This window comes from Lactuca serriola, chromosome 1 (genome assembly GCF_051521515.1).
Source record: "Lactuca serriola cultivar US96UC23 chromosome 1, Lser_US96UC23_V15, whole genome shotgun sequence".
In the NCBI taxonomy this organism is placed as follows: domain Eukaryota; kingdom Viridiplantae; phylum Streptophyta; class Magnoliopsida; order Asterales; family Asteraceae; genus Lactuca; species Lactuca serriola.
The window spans coordinates 98,877,686-98,900,148 of NC_136408.1; the positions used below are offsets into that span (position 1 = coordinate 98,877,686).

The 22,463-nt window shown below is 32.9% G+C and overlaps 1 protein-coding gene across 1 annotated transcript; it reads left to right on the forward strand.

Moving 5' to 3' along the window:
• Nucleotides 1-20,070: 20,070 nt before the first annotated feature.
• LOC145095910 (polygalacturonase-like) lies at nt 20,071-21,712 on the forward strand. Its single transcript, XM_079033724.1, has 4 exons — nt 20,071-20,561; nt 20,640-20,929; nt 21,010-21,235; nt 21,319-21,712. Exons 1-4 carry the CDS (start codon nt 20,076-20,078, stop codon nt 21,535-21,537), a joined length of 1,221 nt encoding a protein of 406 aa, XP_078889850.1. The 5' UTR covers nt 20,071-20,075; the 3' UTR covers nt 21,538-21,712.
• The last annotated feature ends 751 nt before the right edge of the window (nt 21,713-22,463 follow it).

Sequence of the window (22,463 nt, forward strand, 5' to 3'; positions counted from 1 at the left end):
TAAATTGAGATTATAATTTAGTTTTTGCATTTAGCATTATAAATTATCACTTTTAACTATTCACAAAATATTCATTCGGTTTTGTAAGTGGAACTGAAATTCATATTTAATTTGACACAATAATATTATATTTAAATTGACAATTTAAGTATTTTGTTCAAACTGTTCAAAAGTTGTAGCTTTAAATTGATAATGATTTACATACAACAACATATTAAATCTAATATATTAAGTGCAATATGTTAAAAGTTAAACACATAACTTTATAAGTAGAAGTAAATATATTATTTTAATATTGAAATTTAGTTTATTTATGAGTACACTTTAGGTTTGATATTTATTTTATCTTATTAACGAACTTATAATCATTATTAAAAAGAAATTGAAAAGTCATGGGTGTTTCAAATGAATGTGGTGAAAGGAAAACTGCATTAGAGTTTAAAATGAATGTGGTGAAAGGAAAAATGCTTCCTTTATAAATATACTAGTCGAATCTCCACGCGTTGCGCATGAATATAATTATTTAATTAAAATAATAACATTTAACAATTTTTGATATAATATTTATACATGTAAAACCAATGTCAATAGCAAAACAAACTCTATAGTTAATATGTTAGTTCTATTAATTTTAATAAATTTATATCATTATTTATTTCCCTTACTAATTCATGATTTTATAGACCGTTGTATGTTGTGTAAATTATATATCAAACATATATTGATTCCTATACATAAAAAATAAAGTAGTATGAAAAAATACTACAACTTTTGATGATTTTATAGAACGTTTTAAGTTGTGGAAATTATATATAAAATGTATGTCGATTTGTATATAAAACAAACAACAAATAGTATGAAAAACACCATAGCTTTTAATAAAATAAAAACACTACAACATTATAACATTTACATCAAACAAAATTTATTAAACACTTATAAATCATTCAAAATAAATATTAAGAAATCAACATACATTTGATATATAGAAACATTTTTATTAAAAATTTGTGTTGAAATAACTATTGATGCGACAAAACTTATTTTTTTTCAAGTCTTTCATTTTGAATCACAAATCTTTTCAAACATATGATTTTTTTATCAAAACTTACTTATATATCACTAATATAGCTACAATATGTATAACAAATAAGTGGAAAATAAAAAAATCATTGCACATTAATAACCATAAGTTTAAAAAACTTTTAAATATAGTGGAAAATATAAAGGCATATTACATTAAATTTGAAATCATAGTTACATTAAATTAAATAAAAAACTATTTACTTGTAATGGAAGTTTTTAACTCTTTATTTTGTGCCCAACAATGTAATATAAAAATTAACAATTATGTGTTATAAAAACAATATTATAAGTATTTATCATTGAAATAACAATTTTTATACTAAGTTGTAACTAATATTATAATAATTTTAATTATACTATAAGAAAGATATAAAAAATTGTGTTTGAATCAAATTGAGTTATTTTTTATTTAAAATTATTTTAAACTATACTTATTTTTAACTAATTTATAAATAATTTATTCAAATATTTTTTATTTCTTATATTATTATTATTATTATTATTATTATTATTATTATTATTATTATTTCAGATAACAATAATTTATTAATAATATATAATCTATTGAATAGTTTTACGTTACTTTAAACATATATTACTTTTTACTAACCAAAAAACTATTTGTTTGAACATTTTCATTATTATATTTAAAAAAACTATCATAATTTTTTATTGTACTTTCATTTTTTTTTCTTAAAGTTATGAAATATTGGATGAGAATGAACGGTCCAAATAAAATGGTAATTTGAATTTCAAAACTATAGTAATTGTTATGTACTGCGACCAATTTTGAAACCAATATTTTAAGAGTGGGTTAGGGAGGATGAATGTTACACTTAGGTATATTTTGACCACTTATAGTTTCTTATGAAAGTATTAATATTTTATTTATTTTACTTTTACTTTACGATAAAGAATTAATAGGAAAAAAAATAAATTTGACAAATATAATAAGATAATTTATTTTTATTACTATAAAAACATTTAAAATTGGGTACATCCATATAAATTTTGGTAGAACATAAAGAATTCATTTTTATAACACACATAATTATTGGTTTTTCAACAATAAAGTCATATCATATTAAAAATAATTCGTTATAATTCGTCATTATCACCAACAATTTGGAATAATATTGTAAACTCCTTTCATCAAAATAATTTATAAAAAACTCCATCGATGTGATTTACAAAATAAGCGATAGAAACTAACATAGTATATACATATCATAAATAAATGTTGAATAATGTTCTCTTGTACATAAAATATGTTTTTTTAACATAAAAAAGAGAGAGACAACATAAAGATACATACACGTTTACAAAATTAATTGCTCTAACTTATAAATAGTTTGATGGTTGATTTACCAAAAGCTCATGAGAAGTAATTATCAATCTCACTTCATCATCCTGTTTATATAGAAAGATGCATAACACATAAACTTAAAAATGATCTCAAGTATACCTTTACAAACATACCTAAATTTGAACATTGGTTAATATCTAAAACTTTACATGCACCCAATTTGAGTTTACATAAATTTATATTTGGAAAAGTTGCAATTGCTTTCTTACATCCATAAAACCACTCATATAACTCTTCAAACCCTACAAATATAATCTATCATTTTGTGTTGACATACATGCAATATGTAATCTACAACTTTCTTATATAGGCTAAATATTTCATTTAACTTATCAATTAAATATCATGATTTGAAGAGTTTTAAGAGTTATAAATCATAATATTTCAATTAATCATAAATTAATTTGTATAAATTGAATAGTCTTGGAAGTTTCAAATGCATGAGGTTCAAAGAAAAGTATTAGCTTTATAAGATATATATATATATATATATATATATATATATATATATAATATTTCAATTAATCATAAATTAATTTGTATAAATTGAATAGTCTTGGAAGTTTCAAATGCATGGGGGTTCAAAGAAAAGTACTAGCTTTATAAGATATATATATATATATATATATATATATATATATATATATATATATAGGGTTAGGTTATTTTGTTTTTACTAACTATTGTGTGCCAGAATGCACAGATCTGGACCATCGGATGGAATATAATCAAATGTCATGATTTGAGGGTCTATGGTAGTAGAATAGGATAGCATGTACCATATAATCACATAAATTTCAGCATAAGGGCATTTTAGTCAATTAACCTATATTAAAAAAGGAAATTTTCAGATTTTTAGGGATGATTAATTCCTTTAATTTTTAAAAATCTAAATATTTTAAATTAATTCAAATTTAAAAATCCGATTTTATTCTGTCAGAATGATAGAATGTCAACCATAAACTAGTAAATGTATTTTTCGATTTTATTCTGTCAGAATGGCAGAATGCCAAACATAAACTAGTAAATACATTCTGAAAGAATACACAAAATCAATTCATAAACTAGTAAATACATTCTGAAAGAATACACAAAATCGATTCTTGAACTAATAATATATCAAAAAATTACATTGTATGATTGTGATTCATTAAATAATAACAAACATTCTAAAAGAATAAACAAGTATAATTCTTAAAAAATAACAACATTCTTAAAAAATGAGTGTGATCATTCTTTAATTCATTCTTTAACCCTTTCCCATCAGGTCTTCAATCCATTCTTGAAGCCTTTTCTACCAGAAATTCATTGCCAAGTAATTTGTAGTGATACACTTGTAAAACCTGCACATTAAACATACAAATAATTAACTACAATTCTATCATAATACAACAAATAATATTCTTACAAAATAAACTATTCTGCAAGAATATTCTTTAAGAATTTGTATTATCAAGAATATACCCAACAAACAAAATAAGGAACTAGAATCAACCTATTCTGACAGAATAAGGAACTAACATTCTCCGGGTTCCATGTGTTTCTTCTCGATATGCTCAATGTATTTAACTGCAAATTCTGATAGAATAAGGAACTAGCATCAACCTATTGTTATAAAAATGGCATCCAACCCAATCTAAATTGAGTTGTATAGTTCTGAAAAGAATAAGGAACAAAGTGAAGTAAAAACATTAATGATTTTTAACTGTTTTTTCATTGAGACATTTTATCGAACACATGGAGGCCATGACAGAATGTTGTTTCAAGAAATTACTTGTGATCAGATTAAGCATATCATGCAGGCTAGCACCAAGTTCCTTTGGCATGGCTTCTAACAAGGGTATCAATGGACGAAACTGTGACCCATTCAAACATGTAGCTGCAAAGGAGATAGACACCGTTAACCGCATATGTTAATGGTGGAAAAAAGAAAATTTTGATCAGTTGAAACACACACACACACACACCTCTGAGATAAAGTTCTCATTTCATATTTCACTCTCAAAATCTGTCTTGACCAATTCTTCAATGCCTTCAATGAAACCCGTCTGCGTTCCTTCCTGTAATCTCTTAAATTACCTGAAGCACATGCCTCTGTGATGAAGTTCAGGGTGCTGTTTTTAGTATCCCTCCAGAAACTATAAAGAACAATGATGTTTTCATTCTCTAATGTCTGTAACAATTTGATTTCTGAAAAGAGTCTCTTGAGAACAGATGGATCTCCATCGAAGCTTCTTAGTTTTACTTGGTTCCATGCCACATCTCTTCCGATCAAATCCCCTGTACACCTTCTTCACTGCACCAGCGCCTAACAAATCATTGTATCTCCCAAATTCAATCGAAAGTTAATGAGTACAAAATTCAATCAAAACATCGAAATTGTAAGACCTGATTGAGATAAAGAAGAGTGTAAATTAGGAAAAGTGAACCTGAAACGTGAACATGACCGCCAACCTCCTTCTCCTGCAACTGTCGGCGCTTCTCGGGTTCTGCGAGTGAAATCACGGCGGCGATTGCTGCGACCGAGCCACCTCCGATGACTGCCAGTGTTGTTCCCTCAAATGTGTCGGCTCCTAGTGTGGATACAGTTAGGGTTCTTCGATTATTTAGTTTGTAGGATTTAAGATTTGGATTGGAGAATTGTGTGGTGGTGAAAGAGACATTATGGGAGTCCGGTGAGAGCGTAGGATCCCTTAAATAAAGGGATATCAGTTGTTAATTTTAGATATTCATTAATACATATATGTAATATTACTAATTTACCCTTATTTAATTAATTAATTAATTAATTAATTGCTAATTTCTGATTGGTGCATTTAGGCACACAATATTTGTTAAAAACATTTGAACCTATCTCTCTCTCTCTCTCTCTCTCTCTCTATATATATATATATATATATATATATATATATATAATATTTCAATTAATCATAAATTAATTTGTATAAATTAAATAGTTTTGGAAGTTTCAAATGCATGACATTCAAAGAAAATTACTAACTATATATATATATATATATATATATATATATATATATATATATATATATATATATATATACACACACATACGTATGAGTTGGGATAGTTTGAGCACATATGTGATATATTGATTTTTTTTTAAAGTATTTTTTTAAATGTTGCATGTATGCAGAGCCGCTCTTAAAATATAAAATATTTTTAAGGGCCCATGACGAACAAGAAAAAAATGGCCCTTATCTTTATTATAATTTTGTATTTTAACATAAAAATATATAATGAAAAAAATTGCGCCTTGTGCAACTGCCTACTTTGCCCGCCCCATGCATGTATGAACATTTGTGATATGCAAATATGCATGTATGTTGACGGGAAAATGGACATTTATACAAATTGCAATTATATTTTAATTTTACCAATGTATGAGTTTTTGTATGTACATCGTAAGCTATTAAGTCAAGCGTTTTGAAAAAACAATATTGGAAAAAAAGTTGGATAAAGTTTTTGGTTTTCAAAAATCTATTAATTCTCAACGTACCCCGACACACACTTACATTTGCAATTCTCATTTTTAATTAATGATACTCTTTCCCTTATACGATTCTCATTTGCAATTAATGATACGGTTGAGGTGCCCTCATGGAAATGTATTAATAATGGTTAACACCTTTGTACTAATATCCTTTCCATATATGATTCTCAATTTTACGTTCATTTTTTCTCTCAAGGATTATAATTTTCTTTTAAAACTTCCTCAACATCTTTTCTTTTTAACACACAAAAGTTTTTTGAAATCTTTTCTAATGCCTTATTTTCTTGTTTTGACATTGTTCCTTTGTTTTAGTTCAAAAACTATTTGACTAATCAGTCGTCGAGTGTATCCTAACGTTGTCTGATAAGGTATAATGACTTTTGATTCCGTCACCTACTAAGTAATTTTATTAAAATTCTTAATTTATAATTTACATTTATTTCTGTTAGTCTTTTCCAATATCAAAGGTCAACTCTAGTTTTAACCTTTCTTGAGTTATTTACATGTCAGTTCTAATACGATAAGTAAAAATTTAGAAATATCTATATATAAAATCACACATTCCACTTCTAAGGTCAAACTACCTTAAATCTTTCAAATAAACTTGGAGAAAGTCTAAAAATTAATCCTAGTACCTAGTTCACTTAAACTCATGCTTTGATTCCAAATTTGAAAATCCCTTTGTATGATACTTTTAATAATACCTTTTTAAACCATTTGATTTAAAATAATATAAGTTGAAGTTTTACTTGTGTAAAATCATATAGTCATATTGTCCAAAAAAAATATCTAAGTTTCAAATAAGTGCGGTAGAATCAATTAGTAATCAAAACATAGTTCAAGATTACCACACAATTTGTGGCCTTCTAAAATGTCCTCAATATTCTATACTCCACATCTAGTCTTCAATATGGTAATATATCAAAATAAGTTAGGAAGTGAAACTTCCTATTAAGAATATTTGAGGTTGACACATTTTGAGTAAGTGATGATAACAATCATCTCTTCGAGTAAAAACGCAAAATTAATTGAAATCATAGAAACATTCCAAATGAAAGTGTAGGGTACTTTATCCCCAAAATACAAAGCCAAGGGGTATTTTATATTCTTAAATCAAAGTTAAAGTCAACATAAATTCGAATTAAAAAGGTTTAAATACCCACAATCTAAAACCAATGCCTCAACATAATCTGAATAAATAAACAAATCAGTATAAGCTAGCAATGGTTTTCTAATAAAATGAATAAGCATGTAAAGCTTCAATAAAATAGAAAAGGGAAACTGAATCAACAAATAATAATAATGTACTATGCATCTATCCCATTTCCATGTCAATCTTAATAAGTCTAATATTACAATGATGGTTAAACAGGGATAATATACTAGTTTCAGCGACACATTACACTTGTATTGCCCGTTCTAGTAAAACTAGGTGACTTACGAACCATCGCATAAGCACCACACAAGGGGTAGCTAGCCATGCTTGTGCATAGTGAGGATTATCTAGAAATCTACTTACACACCACTATATTGTCACCTAATCATTAAATCATGCATGCATATAATCATGGAAACCTAAAATCTCTCATCCTAAATGTATGCGCATAAAGGATGCCAAATAGTTTTCAAAACAACAAGTTTCTATGTGATTAAAATATATTTCAAAATACATTTCATGTTACAAATGATACTTATAGTATAACACATTGCACATATGATATAATATATATATATATATATATATATATATATATATATATATATATATCAACAAAATAATTCCGAACAGAAAGTAATATAAGGACATATACTCCCAATAAACTCACCTAAAACGTTAGCAATGCGATAAACCTTCTTCAAGAATTGATATCCTTCAATCACAAACGAATGATTTCAAATAAAAGTTATCTAAAAAACTAAAATACCCATATATGGTTATTCTCCATTTCGTATGCTAAAAAATGTTTATCTGCATTAATGCACATAAAGGCTCATTTGATGTACAAATTAAGGATTAGTGCACCTAAAGGCCCATATGATGTGCATTATTTTATATTGGGCATTGTGAAACCTCATCTAAAAGGTGTTATGGACATCATTTACAACACTGTCCACAATATATTAATGAAACCATCCCTATTTTATCCCGTACTCATGATAACTATTTATTCACAAAATCTATAACTGTACATCACTCTAAGTGTGTTTAGCATCCCCATTAATGATGGAACTATTCGTTCAAATTCCATAGTTCAACAACACTCTTTAATCCAATTAAGGCTCATTAGAATCACTTTGGATCCATTCATTTCTCTAACTTAAGATTATAAACATTATTTCAATAGGTTTACATAGGTTCCGTGAGATTTAGTCATTCCAAATAGACTTACATGAAATCAAGCACTCACAATTCATTTTGGGATGTCCAATTCCAATTAACAAATCACCATCTAATACATAGCCCATGATCAAAATAATATCTATAAAATGAGGTACAAGACGTATACACTTTAGTATAACTTGTTCATGAAGTTTGGGCATAAGTTACCCTAAATCTACCATTAGAGGTGACCAAAAAGAAAATGCAAACCTCAGCTTCCAAGAAAATTCTTTAGGCACGAACCACCCAGTTTCCAAGAAAATTCATATGCTATTGCCACAATGTCGACAGGTAAAGATCCTTTATCTATTTTATTTTATTTTAAGGATACCAAACTTATTGAGTTCCTTTGTGATATATAGGATCCAAGTCCACACATTCTAATGCTCGATTTATCCTAGCTAATATTGAGTCCGGTGGCCAACTTGCGGTCAAGAAGGAAAAGGCCTCATATTCCTTCACTTTAAAGAGGACTTTGATAGACCTAACCATCAAGACTCCAGGATCCAAGAAAAGGAAGTTAGCTGGGACCCTAGATCTTAACCTAAAGAACCTTGGAGTAGAGGAGGCGGTGATGAAGCTAATCTTTTTCGCACAATCTATAAGTACTTTTGAGAACTTTTTTGTTTGACTTCAGTTTACTTACCATGATCTTTTATAGGTTGTTGATCTTGTTTCTCGATCCACTGGGGATTTAAAGCTCAAAGCTGAACGGGGCAGAACATGCCTTGAAGGAGCAAGAAGGCATCAATAGGGATCTTAAGAAGACTGTTGTGAAGCCGAGTAAGGAGAAAGCAAAGAAAGAGGAAGAACATGCCTTGGTGATTAAAGAGGTGATTGTTAAGCTTAAAAGAAGTGACGTCGACATCATCTTGGAGGTAAAGATCAAGCTAGTGGAGTACGTGGAGAATGCAGGATCCTAGAATGTGGCTGCTTAGCGTGAAACCCTGTTCGAGTTAACCGGCAAGCCTGTTAATACTGTCAGGATCCTACAAAGAAGAAGAAGAGAGAGGAGGAAGAGAAGAAGAAGGAGATAAAGGGGACCTTGGCTGGGGGTGATCAAACCTATAATTACGTTTATAATTTTTCAAAAACAATTTAATATTTTGGGTTTGTAAGACAATTTTTTTTGTGGACTTCGTGGGCAACCTCTTTAATTTTTATTCCTTTGTATTCTTATCTATTCTCATGCATACTTTATGTGGTTATAGAAATAGGATTAAAGTAGATTTTGCTAAGGATCTATAGATGATCAGGTTCCTAAAGAGTTTAAGATTTACAAAAACTCTTAGGATCTTAAAATCTGAGATTGCTAATCACCTGATTATGATCTTAATATAGTTAGGATCCTTAAAAGATAAACATTGATTTAAAAAATAAGAGGATTTTTTTATAAGGATAATTCTTTAGTAAACTAGGATAGAAAGAAGTTGGTGATCCTTCCTCAGGCTTCGTCTGGACTTGACCTTTTGAATTCTATCTTAGGAGACATTTGTGTTGGAAGTTCTTTAGTTTTATATGATCTCGAAGCTTGTATCTAAGAGGGTCCTTCTAAGAAAAATCCAACTTAGGAATTCACTGGGGAATCTCCTAACTTGGGTATTTTTTTTGGAAAAGATCCCAAATTAGATTTTTCTGGGGAAGATCGCAACTTAGATTTACTGGGGAAGACACCAAATTAGGATTTTACTAGGGAAGATCCCAACTTAGAGTTTATTGGGGAAGATCCCGAATTAGAGTTTATTAGGGAAGATCGCATCTTAGGATTTTACTGGGAAAGATCATAAATTGTAAGATCATATGATAATGTTATAAACCGTAGGCTAACACTTTAGGATGTTAACATATGTTTAGAAATAAGGGGGTTGCCAAGTCACTAAAGCATGAAATGATCCCTTAATTAAAATTCCATAATTAGATATCATGTGTCCAAGCGAGGTGTGGAAACCTAAATACGGATGAAAGAGGTTATTAACTCTTTTAACCTTAGAGGGGATTAAGTACCCTTGATCGGAGGAGAGATGATCAATCTCTATTCGTAATTTCTAGGATCCTTGAGTTTTTTCATGTGGCAAACGTTAGCTTGGGGTGGGCGTTAGCTTGGCTAAGGGCCCTCCGATGCTTAATTCAGTAATGATCTTTGAGAGAAAAAAATCATCAAAAGGGAAAAGTGAAGGTAAGGAATATATGCGTACCTTGTCCTTTTCATAATGAAATATTATGACTTTGACTTACACGAAATATAACATGAGGTGTACAACATTCCATGATCTTAGCAAGAGGTTTCCTTTTAGAGTAGCCAGCCAATATGCCCCCTTACATGCTTCTAAATCGATGAGATAAGGGCCTTCTCATTTAGGTGCTAGCTTACCATCTTGAGTATCCTTGGTGTTCTGAAATGATTTTCTTAAAACCATGTCGCCTACTTGGAATCTTCGGATCTTAATATTCCTATTGTAGGCTTTAGCGATCCTTTGCTGATGAGCTGCAATACGGATCTTGGCGAGATCCCTTATTTCATCAATAGTGTCAAGATCCTCAACTAGGATCTTATCGTTATTGTATTGAGTCTGGAGTTGGTATCTCGCTGTTGGGATCAATACTTCTATGGGGATCATGGCGTCTGCTCCAAATACTAAGGAGTATGGGGTTTTATCTGCTGTCATTTTAGTTGTGGTCCTATCCGCCCATAGCACAAAAGGAAGTTCCTCGGCCTATCTTCCTTTCTTCTCACCTAATCTCTTTTTCAGGTTATGACTATGATTTTATTATTAGACTCTGCTTGTCCATTATCTTAAGGGTGAACTGTGGTGCACATTATCATTTTGATTCCCTAACTGGTGTAAAAGTCTCATGTTATTTTACTTATGAATTGGGATATGTTGTCACATATGATCTTCGCATGGAATCCGAATCCGGTGAGGATGTTATGCTTGATGAATGGGACTACACCTTACCTCTTACTTGAACAAAAGCCTCAACTTCTATCCATTTTGAGAAATAGTCTGTCATTGCTGGCATGAAAACCTTTCCTCCTGGTGCCTTAGGAAATTTACCAACTATGTCTATTCCCCACTTCATGAATGACCAAGGTGAAATGATGGGATATGGGGGTTCTGCCAGTTGGTGAAGGATCTTGTTGTGTCTCTAGCAAGCATGACACTTCTGAGCATGTAGGAAGACATCTTTCTTCATGGTTGGTTAGTAGTATCCCTTATTAACGCCTTGGAACATAGGGATCTGCACCTAGTGTGGTTGCCACAATCACATTTGTGTATATCTTTCAAGACTTCCATAGCTTCACGATCTTCTAGGCACCGTAGATATGAACTTGCCATGGATTTCTTTTATAACACCCCTTGGATCATCACAAAGCATGAGACCCTCATTCTGAATGTTTTTTTTCGTTCTTTTTTTTCTTGGTATAGTACCATTATGGAGGTATTCTATAATGGTTTGTGTCCATGATCTTGATTGTTGCTAAGGATCCTAATTGTTTGGTCCATGATCCCACATATTGGGATCATGATGATGGGATTAGAGATCAGGATCTTCGATTGTTGCGATGCTAGCTATTTGATCATGTCACACCCCCGAACCGAGGAAACAACGGAAACGTCCGGGGGTTGGGTGACTTCATCTTGTAATATCATCACAGTGTAAATAATTGAATCGAGACAACATCATCATCAAACATACAATAATACAACCATCATTGTTTACATAAGTGTATTGGATTATAGATTACATTCCAAAATAATGAGTGTATGATGATAACAAAAATACAACAAAATCCATGTGTTCTTGGTGACCAACCCGCTTAACGATTTCCTAAGAATACAAGTTATTTTGAAAACGGTCAACATATATAATGTTGGTGAGTTCATAAGCATATTTGTATAAAAAGTTTGTATCACTTTGTAAACACTAGAAATCCGATATATATATTTTTTAAAAATGGTTTGAACGCTGTGTATCAATCTTGTATTAAACCATGCGTGTTTCTATTTTGAAAATGTGTAAGAGAGTACTCAATGAACATCCTGTATTTTTCTGTTGAAAGTAGAAGGTAATGTATAATGTAAGTTTCCCAGAAAATCCGATATTTCCTACTTGTAAAAGTGTTGTGGTCCTAAACCCTAAGACCATCAAATGGTGTTTATATATAGTATCGTAACTGCATAAATGTATACGTATTCCGTACATTTTATAGTGGATTTAATATCTATGTGATTTGTTATAACCATACTTGATATGACTGATCTGTCTGTCATGACGTTTTTCAGGTGTCGCTTGTTTAAAGTAAGACATTTGTCACCCTTTACTGGCATAGTCTAGTTGTAGCGAACAACTCAGGTGTGGGGTTGTCAACCCCGTATAGATATATACACAAACTCTCGCTCTCCCTCCAGGAGACTCTGGCTATAACTACATGACTGAAGGTTGTACACTAGGTAGGTACGAATGAAAGAACGTCTCACAAGAACCTTAACTATGTTTACGCGAATATTGTAAAACACTATTTAATGTTTTATATGACGTTTCCATATATGTATTTAGATTTCAAGGCCCAATGTGTATGTACATGAATAAGCATGAAATAAGTATACAAGGTCCGTCGAGCATGTAGATGGGTTAACAAGACCCAATAAACATATAAGGAGTACACATGACCTATCAAGCATGTAAATGGGTCACTAAGGCCCAATAAACATGTAATGAATGTATCAGGCCATTAAGCATGTAAATGGGTCACTAAGGCCCAATAACATGTAATGAATGTATCAGACCCAATAAGCATGTAAATGGGTCGCTAAGGCCCAATAAACATGAAAATGGGTAAAAAAGGCCAAATAAAAGTGAGAATGATATAATTAGCCTGTTTGTTATTATATTGCTTGTTTTAGCTCAATTATTTACCAAAATGACATAAAAGGCCCACTTTTTGAAAAAATGACAATCTTGGCCCGTTAAGCCGAAAATTTACAATTAAGGCACATTTTTGGTAAAAGTGACACTTTAGGACCATTAACACTGAAAGTTTACTTTTAAGGGCTTATTTTGTATAAAATGACATTTTCAACCCACTTTTCATAGAAATAACATTTTTGGCGCAAATTTAATAAAAATGCATTTTTAGCCCATTTAACCGAAAATTCACATTTTTGGCCCATGTTGTTTAAAATGACAATTTAATCCATAAAAAAGTCAATAATTACCTTTTTAGGCCCATGAAACCGTGAGTTTATAAATAAGACCCACTTTTTTGAAAATTGGCAAATTTAGCCCATTAAAACCGTGAAGGCCCAATAAAAGCCCATCTTTTGAAAATTAACACTTTTGGCCCTTTTAAAACCATGAATATCATAAAGATCCATTTTTATTTAAAAACTGACTTTTTTGGTCCTCTCTAAAACAATGAGTGTCATAAAGACCTCACTTTTTTGTTTATTTGTTAAAACTGGCCCCTTATACGGTTTTATTTAGTTTTCAAACATCCTTAGCATGTTTAATCCTTTCAACTTCATAGTATGTCACATAAGATGGTTTAGTATACAAACATCACCAAGTTTAGTATATATTTCATGTTTGGTGAAGATTTAGCATGTTTTCATAACATAATCCCAACATAAAACATGAAAACACACATATACATGCATAAATACATATATCTAACACAAAGCAACTTGTATCCTCCCCCAAAACATAGTAAAAACTGAAAACAAGAGGGTATGAACTCACATTGGTGAAGGATTCGATTTTGAAGAGAAGACTGAAGGAGATTTCGGCCTTAGCTAACCTCTTGAAGAGGTTTTTTCGAATCTTGATGGTTCTAGAGAGCTAGAACACGAAATGAGACCATGTAAGGGAGTGTTCTTAGCATAAAATGGATCCAAATCATTTTGAGTATGATGAGAACTTACCAACAAGGATGAATCTTTATTGAAGAACCCCTTGAATGCACACACCAATTCACAGTTTTTAGGAGGAAAGTGAGAGATTTCTTAGGAGTTTAGAGAGGATTTTGTGTTGGAAAAATGAGTGAAGAGAGGAGGGTGTGGGATCTTCGGCCGTAAGTAGAGGGAAAGATGAGAGAGATTAGACATTATTGCATGGAGGATAATAGGCTTCTAGATGTATGTAATTACCATGATACATGAAGGTTAATTATGTGTTGTCAAGCCTAAATCAAACCTTCATCCATTTTTTTTATAATATCCGAAAATAAGAGAGAAGAGGAAAGAAAAATTCATTCAGGCTTGGGTTTGAATAGAAATCGATCTCTTATAGCCCAATAAGAAGGTTTTCGGCCCATTGGGCCCACATATGTGTTTACGAACCAAGAGAGGTAAATACAATGGGTTTTCGGCCCAATGCGGTTCAAGAAAATGTTAACGGCCCATTAAGGCCCATGAAGAGTTTTGTGGCCCAAAATCAATTACTTATTGAATGTGGGTCCAATTAGGGCCCAAATGTGGTTTCTTAGCCCAAAAGAATCAAGCTGAGGGTTTATTTGCCCATTAGGCCCAATAAATGATTCCTGGCCCAATAAGGGTTTGAACCGGGAAATTAGGGTTACAACCCAACATTGAGTGAATATGGTGCATTAAATTAAGTTTAGGGTTTCACGATTTAATTTCGATTTGAATAGTTGTTTTTGAAATGAAAAACATGTATAGCATAAATCTTAGAGTTACATGATAAATCAAGAGTTGATCATACATAGATAGAATTTCCTAGCCAAAAATTCTAGTTGGCTAATTGTAACCCAATCGCCAGTGCTTCATATTCCACTTCATTGTTGGTTGTGTTGAATTCATAGCTAACGGCTTAGGGTAGGATGCCCTCCTGTGGCGATTTTAGTATGATCCTAAGGCCTGTTCCTCTGAAGTTGGATGCTTCATCCATAAAGAGTGTCCATTTCCCCATGTTTTCTTCTTTTAGAAGTTGTTGAGTTTCTAATTTTACTTTAGGATGTAGATCATCACTAAAGTCTTCCGAAAAATCTTCTAGAGCTTGTGATTTTATGGTTGATTTTGGCTCATATATGATGTCATATGTACTAAGTTACACTGACCACTTAGCCATTCTTCTTGACATTTTTGTTTTTCTCTTAAATTTTTAATAAGACAGTTAGTTTTGTACATGTATGGTATGGCTTTCAAAATAATGTCTTAATTTGGTGGAAACTGTAACTAGTGCAAGTATTAGTTTTTCAAGATGAGAGTACCTAGTTTCAGGATCCAAGAGACCTTTACATACATAGTAAATATGATGTTGATCCTTGTCATGATCCTTGGACAAAACTACACTTACAACATTTGAGGATACTGAAAGATATAGGATGATCTGTTCCGGACTCGCTTCTATCCCCATCTTAGTGACCATGTAACTAAGGAACTTACATACCTTCATTCCAAAGTAACATTTAGATGGATTCAGCTTCATGTTGTATTCATCTAATATGTCAAAGGCTTCTTCAAGATCCATGAGGTGATCTTTAGATCTTTTGGAGTTGACCACCATGTCATCAATATAGACTTACATGGTGTCCCTTAGTTTGTCCTTAACCATTCGATTTACCACTCTTTGATATGTTGCACCTGCATTTTTTAGACAAAAGGGCATAACAATATAATAATATATACCTGTAGGTGTTATGAAAGCAGTATCCTCCTGATCGGATGGTACAATTTGTATTTTTTGGAATCCATCTGAGGTGTCCATGAATGTTAGTAACTCATGACCTGCCGTGGCATCTATCATAGAGCAACGGGAAAGGATCCTTAGGGAAAGCCTTATTGAGATCTATGTAGTCTATATACACTCTCCATTTTCCATACTTCTTTTGTACTACCACCACGTTGGTAATCACCTTGGAATCATTACCTCTTTAATCATTTATGTCTTAAGAAGTTTTTCAACTTCCTCTTGGATGATTTGGTTCCCCTCGGGTGCACATTTCCTTCTTTTTTGATGTATAAGCCTGTAAGACGGATCAATATTGAGTTTTTGAGTTATAACTTCTTTATCTATATCTGTCATATCTTCATGTTTCCACGCAAAGGTTTTTCTTCTGTCCTTTAAGAAATTTACTAGGTCTTGTTCGATTTCTTTTGGTATTGAGGATCCTATGTGGACTTTAGCTTCAAGATCCTTAAGGTTTAAGGGAACTTCTTTTATGTCTTGTTCTTTTGCTTCTAGCACGTCTCATGCCCTTTGGTTTAATTGTTATGCTTGTCGTGGTACTATGGAAGACTTCATCGAGGTCTTATATCACTCTTTAAGATCACCGATGATCTTCATTATCCCCCATAGGGTAGGCATTTTGATGCATTGATGGTATGTCGATGAACTGCTTTCATGTCATGGATCCAAGGCATACCTAATATAACATTGTAGGAAGACAAAGCATCAATAACACAAAAGCGTTGCATACAATTTACCTATTTGATGTAGATAGGTAGCTTGATTTCTCCAATGGTGTGCTTCGTTTCACTGCTGAATCCTAGTAGTACTGATTATCTTTTTATTATTTCAGATTCTGGGATGTCCATCCTGGTTAGAGCATCTAAAAGTTCATTTTGGGATGTTCATTCTGGGATGTTCATCCTGGTTAGAACATCTAAAAGTTCATTGAAGATCCTCCATCTACCAAGATCCTTCTAACAAAGTGATTGGCAATGTAAAGAGTTATCACCAATCCATCATGGTAAGGATCCTGAATGTTTTCCCTATTTCTTTGTCGTTTGTTATCAATGTGTTCTTTTGGGGTCTTTCTCCCCTTTCTTTCTTGGATACTTTAGCGTGTCTTTTTGCTACAAGGTAAGAAGTTCCACAGATGTCATAACCTTCGGAAATAACGTTGATTACCTTGGGGTTTGAAGTAGGGGATCCTGGTTTTTCTAGGATCTTTGTATGATCTTGCTCTTTTTCTTTGGATATTTCCTTTATTTTTTCCAAAGATTTCTTTAAGATATCATTTGCTCAAGAGATATCTAATTTCCTTCTTGAGGGCTATATAGTCCTCAATATTGGGGCCGAAATCTTCGTGACATGCATACAACATATTTGTCCTTCTAGCCACTTGATATGTCTCTTTTCCTTGGCCACCTTGCTTTGTTGCCAATATCTTTCTTGGAAAAGATCAGACTTGAAACATCCACAAAAAAGTAATAATAAAAAATCTTAGGGAATTTGTCTTATTTTCCTTCATTGTCAGGGGCATTAACCCTATGATGATTAGGTTTGGAGAACGATTTTGATTTATAGGATCTTTAAGCCGATGACTTGTCCTTCCTATTAGGGTTGTCATAAGAACTTGGAGTGATGGCCCGCTTTTGAATTTGTTTGTCTTCCTCTAATCTGATCAACCTTAACACTCTACTCTGACTTCATCCATTCTCTTGCATGGGGCCATCAAAAATATTCGTAGAATGGAGAACCCTTCTTCAGACCCATTTTAAAGGCTTTTACCGCAGTGGCGTTGTCAATGTTTGGTATGTTCAATGCTTCCCTGCCAAACCAACTTACAAAGTCCCTAAGGGATTCCTTAGGAACCTGGACCACTCGATAAAGATCACTAGTGACCCTTTCGAATATAATGCAACATGAAAATTGATTATTTAAAAGATTAACTAAGTGAGAAAAAGAAGTAATAGAGTAAGGAGAAACATTGAGAAGCCATTTTAAGGATGATCCTATAAGAGTCAAACCAAAACTCTTGCATAAACAAGCTTGTTTTAAATGTGGTGGAATGGGAATGATTTTCATTCTTTCTCTATATTGTGCTATTTTATTCCTCCGGATCTGTGGTTCCATCATAAGGTTTCATGCTAAGAGTTTGGGAGAGCTTTGGGACTTTGGGGTCGGCTATCGAGGGGGATAAATCTTAAGATCCTATAACTATGAAGGATACTTTTGCTATAGGTTGAACCACTTCGAGCATGTTTGAGATCATATGTCATAGTTGCTGAAGCTCTTTAGCCATGACCATACTTATTCCTACATAAAGATTCACAGAGTTTGTAAAAGTATCACTTTCAAAGAAGTTACTAACATTTATGTTATATGGAGTAGTGAAAGTTTCGTCAAGATCCTGGATCACAGGAGTTCGGTTATTTGGGATTACACCCCCAGTTGGAGTAGCAATGGATGTTGGAACTGTAGTCTCCAAAAATTTCCCTAAGGAACCTGTGTTATCGAAATATAGGATCTTGGGTTGCAATAGTGAGAGTGTAGCTTCATGGAGTTACGGATCTCTACCCTTATCCTTTCCCCCTCCTTGAGCAGTGTTCTGTTGTCTTCCTGTTGCCGAGTCACCTGATGCGTTAACATCTTCATCATGGAGAAAAGTTTGTTTTTAGAGATTGAAGTAGGAGGATCTTAGGACCCAAGGGATCCAGATTCCCGTGGCTAGTGATAAGAGATGTGCTCTTTTTCGATGCATCAGAAGTGTTCCTTTGACCAGGGGGTCCGCTTGGAGGTGGTGAAATACTTTTTGAAGAAATTGGAGGATAGAAGAGGAAGATAGGGTTGGTTGTGTAGGCATGATTTTCAAGAATTATGGACACCATGGCCTCGTGGTGGGCGCCACATTGTTTTGGTAAAAAATAAATAAAATGAATATAAACCAAATTGTATGATAGGTTGTGGTGTTGTGACTATTATGATTATTGATAGGATCTTCGACATACAACCTTGGGAGGTGATAATGGTCACTTGCCTTGTTTGATTTTATTGATTTGAATGCAAATTACAAAAAAGATAATATGAAAACGAGATGAAGTGTTTGAGTAGCCCTGGTGTGTATGTGATTTGAATTATACATGTGTATTTATAGTCAAATCCAAATAGCGAAAAGTCTGATATTTTCGGGATCCTCTTGAATAAGTATTCACACGTATTTCACTTGATATTTCCTAGTCTTAAGTGTGATCGAAATGATTCTTTGGACTTAAAGAGTCTTGATTCGATTATTTCTGCATAAATGAAGAATAAACAATAAATATAGCAGTTAATCTTGTTTGGAAATACTGATTATGACTAGGATCCTTATTCATGTTTTAGGATCTTGAGTTTCTTTTAAAATTCGGGATTCGAGATAGGTTAAAGATCCTGACCCCCAACAATAGTTTTAATAGTTGTAATGTTAATTAATATGTATGAAAACTAAATATTATTCAGATTTATAATTTGAATATATATAAACAATTTAAAAAGTTTATAATTTTAAATGTTAATTAATATTAATGAGTATATATATATATATATATATATATATATATATATATATATATATATATATATATATATATATATATATATATATATATATATATATATATATATATATATATAGAGAGAGAGAGAGAGAGAGAGAGAGAGAGAGAGAGAGAGAGAGAGAGAGAGAGAGAGAGAGAGAGAGAGAGAGAGAGAGAGAGAGAGAGAGAGAGAGAGAGAGAGAGAGAGAGAGAGAGAGAGAGAGAGAGAACATTTAAGTCACATGCATGGAAATGACGAAGAGCTCTACATTCAAAATCATGTTCATTTCCGTACAATACATTGGATATCTTGAAATGCATGTGTGAATAGTCTTGCTGTGCAGAGACTTTAATGCTTAGATGCATTCTTTTCGGGATTCTTCACTAAATTTAAAGACTAGATTTACATTGCATACTTCCCAAGGACTCTTTCCCCCGCCATTTTCTCAGTCAAAAATTATTACATATATGCACACACCACTCGCACCTCTATTACTCGTACCTCCCGCCGACATGGCCAAGAAGCGTTTTCTAACAGCTGCTTGCATTTACTTGATTTTATCATTCTTTCAATCTTCTTGTGACGCAGCTTCCTACAATGTCGTTAGGTTTGGGGCTAGATCCAATGGTCGAACCGATTCTAGCCAAGCTTTCCAAAATGCATGGAAGGCTGCATGCGCTGCCTCCGGTTCATCCAATATGGTTTACATCCCCAGGGGCACTTTCATGACTAAACCAGTCGTGTTTAGCGGACCTTGCAGGAGCAGGATCCTTTTTCAAAACGATGGCACCATTGTTGCACCACCAAATTATCAGGACATGGGCAACTCAGGGTTCTGGATATTGTTTACTAAGCTTTCTCGGTTAACCGTTCAAGGGGGAACCATTGACGCCAGGGGTACTCAGTTCTGGGCTTGTCGACGGACCGGGAGTCGTTGTCCAGCGGGTGTAAGGGTAAGTACCTTCGTTAGATTACGCTTCTTTTGATAATCATTGCTACTTTTTCTGAATCACATGTAATGTTGCATGCAGTCGATAACGTTCATGTGGTCGAACAATGTGTTGGTTAGGGGAGTAACTTCATTGTACAGCCAAACCATTCATGTTGCCGTGAGCAGATGCACCAATATCGTCTTCGATCGTATGAGAATCGTAGCGCCAAGCCGAAGCCCCAACACAGATGGTATCATCGTTCAATCGTCAACCGGTGTTACCATCAAGAACAGTCTGATCAAGACTGGTGACGATTGCATAGCAATTGGTCCTGGTTCCAAGAACGTTTGGATCCAGAAGATCGCTTGTGGTCCTGGCCATGGTATAAGGTAATAAACTAGCCTACATGATCAACTGGGCATCCATGTTCTAAGTACAATCCATTTAAAGTTTTAGATACATGTTGCAGCATAGGAAGCTTGGGAAACAGTTTAAACGAAGCAGGAGTACAGAATGTAACAGTCACAGACAGCATCTTCACCAAAACACAAAATGGAGTGCGAATCAAGTCATGGGCCAGGGATAGCAAGAGCTACGCGACTAATGTAGAGTTCAGGAACATCATAATGAGGGCTGTGGACAATCCGATCTTCATCGATCAGACTTACTGTCCAAGTAACCGGTGCCCTCGTGAGGTGAGCCAGCGTTGACCATGGAAGCTTTACATATATAGAATTATATGTATTATATTTACTAACATTGTAATGAACAAATGCAGACGTCTGGAGTCCAAGTTAGCAACGTGCGATACAGCAACATAAAAGGTACATCTACGACAGTGGAAGCTGTGAAGTTCGAATGCAGTGCGAGCAATCCGTGCAGAGGGATCCGAATGCGTAACATACGAATAACGACTCCAAATCGACCGACCATATCTACCTGTGAACACGTAGCTGGTTCGAGTTCAGGGGTAATCATCCCTAAAAGCTGTCTTTGATTGTAATGAATTAGTTACTTCCATACGTTATCGCCAAACAATTGTAATGAATTTCCTTTGCTTTCTTTTAATTGTTCAATCCTTTGGTTGAACATTAAAAGTTGGATACTATACAGAACTTGTAGTATGAAAGTGCACTATGCTCGCCTCATAAATTTTAAAATCTTGTCTTCAATGGTGTATGTTTCTTATTCTTGGCAGCAAAATTCCCAAAACTAAGGGATTCAATGTAGTGAAAGTGCACTATGCTCGCCTCATAAATTTTAAAATCTTGTCTTCAATAGATTGTCATATCATTTTTCTATCTTCCATACAATTTAATTATTTTTTTCCTACAATGCATTCAACTCTACAAAGTTCAAGAGAAAGTTATAAAAGCCATTTTATAGTATGTCTTTAAGATTAGAAAACTTTCATTTTTCCCACTTAAGAGTTCAATGGTCATTGAACTTCAAATCCGTTGAATGTCAAGATGACATTTCACTATGGTAGAGTTTTATCCATTGAATGACAACTAGACTTGTTATATAATTCAACTCTCTCATTGAACTCACCATTGTGAATGCTTTAAGAAAATAAGGTTTTTAAACTAAGTATTCCGTATCATGTTACTCAACTCAACAAATCAAAATTATGAAAATTTATTTATTTATAGGTCCAACAAAGCTTATTTATTTGTAATTAGTACAATAAGATAGAGATAGTTGAGTAATCTAACCATTAGGAACAAAGTTGTTAACAAAACTAGCCAAAATTTTCTCAGTTTTAGAAAACGACCACAATGTCCGGAACACCAGGTTCCAGGTTATTATTGTGTGTTCTGAAGTGTAAGATATTTGGGTGAGATATGACATAAAGCTAATTTTGGAATTTGACATAACAAAAAGAAGGTACATTCCGAACAAACATCGTATATTTTATACTGA

What these genes read in the sequence shown, in the direction of transcription:
- LOC145095910 (XM_079033724.1), top strand. Translation starts at nt 20,076, where the DNA reads ATGCACACACCACTCGCACCTCTATTACTCGTACCTCCCGCCGACATG. An exon ending in GTTGTCCAGCGGGTGTAAGG is followed by an intron (nt 20,562 to 20,639) that starts GTAAGTACCTTC and finishes TGTTGCATGCAG; the next exon opens with TCGATAACGTTCATGTGGTC. An exon ending in GGTCCTGGCCATGGTATAAG is followed by an intron (nt 20,930 to 21,009) that starts GTAATAAACTAG and finishes TACATGTTGCAG; the next exon opens with CATAGGAAGCTTGGGAAACA.